The 9,069-nt window shown below is 55.4% G+C and overlaps 1 protein-coding gene across 1 annotated transcript; it reads right to left on the bottom strand.

Moving 5' to 3' along the window:
- Positions 1-3,950: 3,950 nt before the first annotated feature.
- LOC124694732 (ankyrin repeat-containing protein At5g02620-like) lies at positions 3,951-6,409 on the bottom strand. The gene is made up of 4 exons (XM_047227684.1): positions 6,235-6,409; positions 5,487-5,975; positions 4,874-5,403; positions 3,951-4,739 (listed from the first exon to the last, which is right to left on the bottom strand). The coding sequence occupies exons 1-4, from the start codon at positions 6,407-6,409 to the stop codon at positions 3,951-3,953; spliced, it is 1,983 nt and encodes a 660-aa protein (XP_047083640.1).
- Positions 6,410-9,069: the final 2,660 nt, after the last annotated feature.

Raw genomic sequence — 9,069 nt, forward strand, 5'->3', positions numbered from 1 at the left:
AGCACCCGAGTACTAGCCGTGGCCGCATGCGGAGAGACAATCTCTCGAAACCTCGGGCCAAACCCTAGCTTCTGGAGAACCTCCATGAGGAAACCCCAGGACACCGAATCAAAGGCCGAGCAATATCCAGCTTCAGCATCACCCTCGGCTCCTTCTCTCTGTGCAGGAAGCGGGCCGTCTGCTGGACCAACATGAAGTTGTCGTGTATGCATCTTTTACGGATGAAGGCGCATTGGTTGCGATCCACCAGCGACTCCATCCGAGGTGCCAACCTAGTAGCCAAGATCTTTGCCACCAGCTTGGCAAAGATGTGCATAAGGCTTATCGGCCTGTAGTCACCTAGCGCCATAGCGTCCGGGCGCTTGGGCAGCAGCACCATCAAAGCCTGGTTAAGGCCTTGGAATCCGCGCCCACACATCGTGTAAAGCTTGTCAAAAGCCGCCATGAAGTCAGCCTTGACCACCCCCCAGCATTTCTGCAGGAATTCGGCCGTGAACCCGTCGGGGCCAGGAGCTTTGCCTGGCGGCAGGTGCTTAATCACCTCCCAAACCTCCTCTTCCGTGAACGCCTCCTCGAGCTCGGAAAGATCCTCTGGGGTGACATCCAGAAAATCTAAATCCAGCGAGTGTGTCCTTGCCACCGAGGTGCCGAGCAGGCCGTCAAAGTGTGCGAAGGTAGCACCAGCCATGGCCGCGTGGTCAGAAACGATCGCGTTATCCACCCTCAAACTGTGGATCACGTTCTTCTGGCGCCTATAGGCTGCATGCTGGTGGAAGAAGGCCGTGTTGGCGTCCCCCTCCCGCAGCCATGCTATCTTTGCCCGTTGGCGAGCCATCGTCCGCTCAAGCGAAGCCAACCCCAAGTAGGTCTGCTTGAGATGTGCCCGGAGCCGACGCTCATCGGGTGTCAGCTGTCGGGACTCCATGGCCATATCCAACCTCAACACCACCTCCCGCGCTAGCATTAGCTGCAGCTTGATAGATCCAACCTTCTTATCGCTCCAGCTCATGAGCCGGCGCGCCGTTAGTTTCAGCTTAGCGGTGAGCCTCTCGAAGGGATCGGTGTCACCCTGAACCACCTCCCAGGCGCTCTGAACCACCTCATCGAACCCGTCAAGGCGCAGCCAGAAACGCTCAAACTGGAATCTCTTCCGCCCTCCCGACTGTGTGGTGCAGTCAAGGAGGAGGGGGCAGTGATCCGCCACAACCGTCGCCAGGCAGCGCAGACTGCAGCTGCCATGGAGTTCTTCCCAGGCCACCGTGGCAAAAACCCGGTCGAGCCGAACGAGAGTAGGGGTCTCGCGTTCGTTGGACCAAGTGTAACGCCGGCCGTGCAGGTAGATCTCCTTCAGCTCACAGTCGTTCAGGAAGCGACGGAACCGTCCCATCATCCTACGGTTAAGGTTACCGTTGTTCTTGTCCTCAGCCCGGTAGATCATGTTGAAATCACCGCAGAGTGCCCAAGGCCCCTGGTGGATTCCACGAACATCCCGTAGCTCATCCAGGAAGGCGATCTTATCAGCCTCAGCTTGTGGTCCATAAACGCATGTCAGCCACCACCAAGGTTCCCCTCCAGGGGGGCCACTCTCGCGGTGATGGAATAAGCACCTATGTGGGTGCTGTCAAGCTGCACCACCCTACTCACCCAAGCCATAATCATCCCACCCCGGGTATCAGTTGCTGGCAAGCAGAAGTAAGCATCAAAATCCGCGCCAAGCGCATCCATAACAATGGCAGGGGTTACAACCGCAAGTTTTGTCTCCTGGATACAGACGATAGATGCACCCGTGGTGCCTACCACACTCCTGACAGCCGTACGTCTTGCGCGATCATTGAGGCCTCGCACATTGGCCACCATAATCTTAGGTTCGTACAACATTGGACCGACTACAAGGCACACCCTAGATAGCGGACATCGGGGTCAAGCCTCCACGAGGCGACCACCCGACATCCCCAGCATCGGCGGAGAGCAGCCTCTGATCGTGGAGAGCGTCCATCCGTAGAACTCAGCGATCGCCTCGATCATGTCGTCCGTCAAGGGGAGCTCATACATCTTGTGGTAAGCTTCTAGGGCAGCCGTTGACGGCGCCTCATCTCCTGAGAGTAGCCCAAGCTTGCGCATCTGGTTCCGCACCGCCTTCATCTCAGCGTTCATCCCTCCCGGTTGCTTTGCAATCCTCGAGCTCCGACGTGGCTGGAAGTTCAGCTCCACCAACCGTCGCCTGACAGCAGGGGTTTGAAGGAGGGCATCCGAGCGCGATTTCGCAGCTTCAAGGAATTCCCCAAGCGTCCTTGGTCGCGCCACTGTCACTGGTACCCTAGGCACCGGTGTTTGTCGCGATCTCTGGAACACCATAGGCGGCGAAGCAAAGCGGCACACAGACGGAGAGGTGACGCAAGGGGTCGATGCCGTGCAATCCTCCTGTACTGTGCACTGTGGGATCGGATCCGCCACTATCTCTTCATCCACTTCGTCGTCATCAACCCCCACATCCTTCCCTCCATCAGCGTCAGCCAGCATCCGCGACGGAGATAGGGTTTCATAAAGTATCACAGCCTGTGAGGGGGACTCCAACTCGTCCTGGGCAAAGGGCCCGCCGTCCGCATCTGCACGCGGGCTGGCAAAGGCGGCCAGGCCCAGCAGTGGCCTGGGGATGTAAGGCCCAGCCAGCTCCTCCAACGTTGGCCTTTGGACGGAAGGGGGCTCCGCCTCCCGCTCAGAGGCGTGCGAAGACGCGGGAGATCCTCCGAACGGGACAAAGTGCCCACCAACCCGGAACCTTCCGACGCTGGCCCCACCACCTGCCACGGTGTTTGAAGCCGCCGCCAATTTTGAACCGGCCGCGTCCACCAGCGCCTGGCTATCCTCTGGCCCCACCCTGACATGGCCAGCAGCCTTGGAACGATCATTGACCGCGACCAGGTCCACCAACTGGTGCACCGGTGAATGGACCGGGTCCACCATCGGCCGCGACGGCGTGTGCACCGGCGTCACCGAGCCCATGGCGCAAGGAGCGGCCGGTACCAGCGTGTCCAAGGCAACGACGGCGGCGCTTCTCGCGGGCGTTGCCCGCTCCGACGCAGCATCAGCAGCGGTGATCAGCACCGGAGCTAGCCTCCTACACCCAGCTTGATTGGTTACGGCGCACCTAGAGCATCTTCTGACAAGTATATCTAGAGTTCTAGAGACTATTCACGGTGCCTACATAGAAATATCACCTGCTGATGGCACATGCCACCAATTTGTAAGCTAAGGGAGTGTTTGGTTCTAGAATGAGATGGAATGTGATGGAACCATTCCACACCTAGATGTCATTCCTGTGTTTTATTATAGAGAAAGAATGGAACCAATCACGACGGGACCCTCTCCTCTCCCCAACCTCTCCCTCATCTCTCCCAAATGATGGCTAGCAGGCGTGGCGAGAACCAGCCGAGACGGCATCGGTTAGCAGGAGCGGGCGGCCGTAATCGGGCGTCGCGGCGGGCAAGGAAGCAGATGCGGCAGTGGCAGGAATCAAGCGTAGTGGGGGGAAGGAAGCATACGCGTTAGTTCGACGGAATCAGACGCGGCGGCAGGCAAGGAAGCAGGTCCGACGGCGGCAACAGGCAAGGAAGCAAACACGACGGCGGCGGGAACCATCCAGCCCGCGTCTGTACACTTTGATTTTGACCATGCGCATTTCGAGCTTCCATCTATCCGCTCTGGTTTGTTCTCTCTCCAGTTCGATTTTGCAAGATGGGAAGAGTACGTGTTGCCCTTCTTCTGACTGGCCCCTGCATCAGGTTTAGTTTAGGCTTAAATCGATGGAATATATGATGACACATTCTGTTGTACGAAAATGGAACCATTCTTTTGCAATTTTTTTTGTCCCAACCAAACATGAGGATGGAATCATTCCTTTACTTTCCACATCGTTTTAAAACCAAACACACCCTAAGACGCCGATGCTCTTACAAGAAGACAGGGGACGGTGCAGGTGCCCCAGAATGCATCGCATCGTCCCTCATGAATCTGCTCAACGACATGACAACGCCAAAACCTACGATCGCAAGGAAACCTGTTGCTATGAAAATTAGCAGGTTGAGTGCGTACGCGCTTGCGACAGGATACTGCTGCCTTATATGCCTATTGTTCCTTCCTTTTAGGACAGTGCGCTGCATAACAATCCAAAGTATCCGCGGCGAACTTTGAGGCACTATACTGTATATACCGAAGAATAGCATCGTGCAGCCCAAGTATAAGATCATGTACATGGAGGCTTCGATGACTCTGCTCGTGAAAGTCACGGCAGATAGAGCCGCATAGAAGGCCAGTAGCATGCTCATCAGCGACGCCCATAGGCACTGCAGCGCCACCACGAAGCTCGTCCACGACCCGGCGGAGCGTGACCCCTTCCCAAAGACGAGCAGGACCACCGCGATCACGGATGTCATCAGGGCAAAGGTGTCAAGCAACACGAAGAATATGAAGAGGCAATTATCTTGTAGAACGGCCATGCCTTTAAAGACCATCTTCCTCTTGGCTACGGATGCCAAGTTGTCCTCTTGCTCGTATGACCCGGGCACATTGCTGGCGGCAGCAAAGGCGACGGTGGCGATGAGGATAGCGACTACAGAGAGGCTGTCCGACGTCTTCTCCATCACTTTTCCTGGGTGGTGATTGCTCCATTTCTCCACATGGTCCCGCCTCTGAGGGCGAGATCGCTTCTCGAATACAGCCAATGTCACCACCAGACTCAGCTGCAAGGTACTCAAAAAAACTTTTAGTTCAATGTTCATAGGAAAAATCAAAATAACTAATACTGGGTTTTGTCGAATTAATATGCACTGGAACCGCATACAGTGTGTGTTGTGTTATACTTCGTACTACTTACCATTGAAAAGAAACTGGTAGATCTCACAGCGAGATCGAACGGAGTGCGTCCCTCGTTGTTCATGACGTCGGCTCGCAATATGCTGTGGCACTCGCACAGCAGGGTCACCGCGACGTCGGAAGAGCATGCGGCCACCGCGAGATGGAGCGGCGTATTGCCGTCCACGTCCTGCGCGTTCAGGAGGCCGCGCAGCGCTGGTTTCTTGAAGGCAATCGACATGACATTGGAGTGGCCTCCCTTGGCTGCGGCGTGCAGGAAGGTTCTGCCAAGTTTGTCTCGGAGCTCAGCTGCGTCGGGACACGCCTCCATCAGCGCCTCGACGAGGCGTGCGTGGCCCATCCCTGCGGCGACGTGGAGAGCGGAGAGGCCACTCGAGTCCCGCATGCGCAGCGCGCACGGCGCAGCGCGCCGGATTGCATTTACTAGGGAGTGGTCGCCGTCGGACGAAGCGAAATGGAGCGGAGTGCTGCCACTGCCATCTGCTTCGCTCGGCAGCGATGGATTCCAGTTCAGTAGCAGCCTAACCATTTCTAACAATGTTCAGATGGTAATGTCAGTCATGTATTGGCAAATCTGCAAGCACTTTCAGAGTCCACGGATCGAGGAGGCTGACCTGAACCCTCGAAGACGGCAGCGTGCAGAGCATTCTGTGAACTCGGGCCGGCAGACGACGCGTCCCTGCACCTGGTTATAGCTCTGACAGCGGGTACCGACCTGCTCATCACCGCCAAGTACAACGGTGATACGCCGGCATTGTTAACCTCTGATGCCAGCTCCGGCGCCACAAATACTATAACCTCAACCGCTGCGGTATGGCCGAGCCTCGCCGCCAGATGCAACGCTGTGTCCCCAGCCTCGTTCTTGCACCCCAAGATCTTCTCATGATCACCGGTGCCCCACGCCAGCTGGACGAGGAGGGACACGGCTCTCTCATGCCCCGCTCTCGCCGCGCAGTGCAGCGGCGTGTCCAGAGCCGAATTCTGGGCAGAGAGAAAGCTCTTGTCCCCGAAGCTGGCGTAGAGCTCTTGGATCAGCTCGTGGTGCCCTTGGCCGGCTGCTAGATGAAGAACGTTGTTTCTCTCCGGGCTCACCTTTTGTATAGCTGAAAGAAATCAAACATATAGACAAAATTAAAAATCCCAGTAAGGACAGCTGGCACATTTCTGTTGCTGAAATTGCCCACGATTTTTTTGCACAACTCCCTATGTTTCACACTGCGCAACTTGATCGATTTAGATACAAGAAATATCCCAGGTACACAAGAGTAGCAAATGCAAATTAAGTTAACTAGTTTGCTCGTGACTTACTACTAAGATAGAAACTCAAGCAAAAACTCAAATGCAAACTAAGTTAACCATTACCGGCGACTCGATGAGCAGCAACGGCGCCACTTTGTGGAAGCAGCGCCATGGCTTCCTCCTTTCTGCCCTCTAACACAGCAAGGTAGAGCTTGGAGCTCATCATCCCATCATCGCTCGGCTGTGTGGCGGCAGCCGAGCCAAGACCACTACTGAGCTGGATTGAGTGAAGATTCATCGATCGAGCCGGTCACCACCACGCGCAGCGAAGCTTAGAACCTGTGTACGTGTGTTGGGTGTGTGAGGGTGCAAGTGCCAACTGAACTATGGAACATACAGCTTCAGTGCATGGGAAGTTATACAACGAATGACGCGTCGGGCAAAAGCAAAAGATCATGTGAAAATGTGGCGACCTTTCGTGCGTGCATAGCTCGGGGCAAGTCGTCGCCAAGTCAGCTCGACTTGAAAAATGAAAATTTCCCGCTTCCGCTTGCTTGCGTCTGAACGTGTCTTTTCTGTTGTTTGTTCCAAGAAGGAGCAGGCCTCGTAATCGACGAAGGGCTCAGATCTGTGTCGTCGTTGGTTTTCCCATGCAGCTGGGCCGGGTCATGCCCCCGACACGAAAGCAACATGGAACCTCGGGTCTGTTAAAAACATAGTAGAAAATAATGGCCCTGTACTGTATTTCAATAGAAAAAGGCCAAAAGCCTGAAACTTCATATTGAACGCGTCCGCTGGGTAACCAGCTTTTGCAGATGCAACGTTTTTTGCAGATGCAACGTTTGAATGCAGGTCAAAGGCGAAACCCAACGAGAACCAACCTCAGGTTGGGTGGTTAGGAGGGTGGTTGTCACTGCGCACTTCAGGAGTTCAAACCCCGGGTTTGACATCCGTGTGTCTCATAAAGGCGGAATATTCTTCAGTGGGAGGCGACGTTCCCGTCGACAGCGAGGCGCATGTGGTGACTTCGTCAATTTCAAGATCCAATCCGCCGGCTCGGTCTTCCGGAGGTGCTCATAGGGGTAGGGTGTGCGTGTGTGCGTTCATAGGGGTGAGTGTATGCGCGTGTATGTGAGCGCCTGCGTTTGTACTGTGTTTCTCAAAAAAAAAAGGCGAAACCCAACCTTCACGGAAGCTACAGTAATAGTAGTAATTATCACGATGCCCCATCTACCCTTCGCAGCAAGTCAAAGTCCTTGAGAAAAAAGGCATTCCGTTGGGTATTCCTTTTTAAATACAAGGTCTAAGCCCTGCTTTAAATTAATACGTCCGATGGGACGGAAACCGATACATTGACGCTTACAAGGACCTGCTGGGGTTACCAGCTCAACATTACAGCAAAGGAGGACAACAGGAGATACAAAGAGGTGAACAAGCAGCGCTAACTAGGAACTAGGTAGAGATCTTGAGCCCAGCGAAGAAGCGAAGAATCCTGCTGAGAGGGCGCGGCGCCGACACTGACCAGACTAACAGACCTCCCAAACAGAAACAGAGCACGCCCATGACCGAAGGAGCTTGATTGACTTCATGATTCGAGATTCTGAAGGAGGAGGGCTTGAATGCGACGCCTCCAAGGAGGAAGACGGTGCCCAAGGGCGTCGACGTCGCCTGCACTGGCCAAGACCTTGCCGAGCTTTCGCCCTAGCCCAAACACCACCCCAAAGACGCAACCTTGACGCTTGTCGAACGACACACTGAGTCCACGGTTTGAAGAAGATATCATCGGCGTCACCCGTGGCAAGACGCCAAGCTAGACAACCACCCCTGGGTTTCTAGGTAGCCGACCGAACCGGGATAACCACCGTGTAACTATAACCAGGAGACAGTGGCGGCGAGAAGCGCAAGGAGGGTGAGAGGGTGAGCCTAGAGTCGATGAAGATAGACTTCGCCCCGACCGAAGAAGCACACAAGTTTTGCACGGAGGCGTGATCCAGCCACACGAAAGGAGGGAGATTTGGTGGCGCCTCCAAGAAGGTAAATGGCGTTAAGGACGTCATCGTCACCCGCACCGGCCATAGCCTTGCACGGCTTTCGCCGGTTTCCCGTCCCGTACCAGTAGCCGGCCAACGCCGTGAGACCGTAGAGAGGAACCAGAAACCAGACACCGCGGACGACACCTCCTCAAGTGTTGCCGGCCCAAGGAGATGGGGAGACCCAATCCCAAGAGTCACCAACTCCAAGCTCATCGCCGACACCGACCGCACCAATCAAGCAAGCAAGCGCTCCAAGATCGCGCGATGGCCTGTCCACTCCGCCTTAGTTCATCCCATCTCACAGAATGACCCAACCAATCTCGGATCTGGGGAAATATGGTTCATTTACCGCGGAAATGGCCCAGCACCTCATCAAGAACATGGTGAGGCGACAGCGAGAGACAGGTGCTACACACCACCACCTCCGCATCACCCGAGTGACCGCGGCCGGTAGCAGTCCAACACCCGGTAACGCTGTCCACCCCTGGAGCAGCGCCGCCGCCCGAGCCCACCCCTGGAGCCGCGCCACTAGATTGCCCAGGGCCGCCGCCCGGCAACCAAGGCCACGCCGCCCCGCCGCCTGATACGTCTCAAACGTATCTATAATTTCTTATGTTCCATGCTAGTTTTATGATAATACTCACATGTTTTATACATACTTTATGTCATTTATACGCATTTTCCGGCACTAACCTATTAACGAGATGCCGAAGCGCCAGTTCCTGTTTTGTGCTATTTTTGGTTTCAGAAATCGTACACAGGAAATATTCTCGGAATTGGACGAAACGAACGCCCAGGGTCTTATTTTTCCACGGAGCTTCCAGAAGACTGAAGAGGATACGAAGTGGGGCCACGAGGCGCCGCCACCACAGGGCCGCGCGGCCAGGGTGGGGCCCGCGCCACCCTATGGGGTGGGGCCCTCGTG

The sequence above is a fragment of the Lolium rigidum genome, chromosome 3, assembly GCF_022539505.1.
Source record: "Lolium rigidum isolate FL_2022 chromosome 3, APGP_CSIRO_Lrig_0.1, whole genome shotgun sequence".
NCBI lineage: Eukaryota > Viridiplantae > Streptophyta > Magnoliopsida > Poales > Poaceae > Lolium > Lolium rigidum.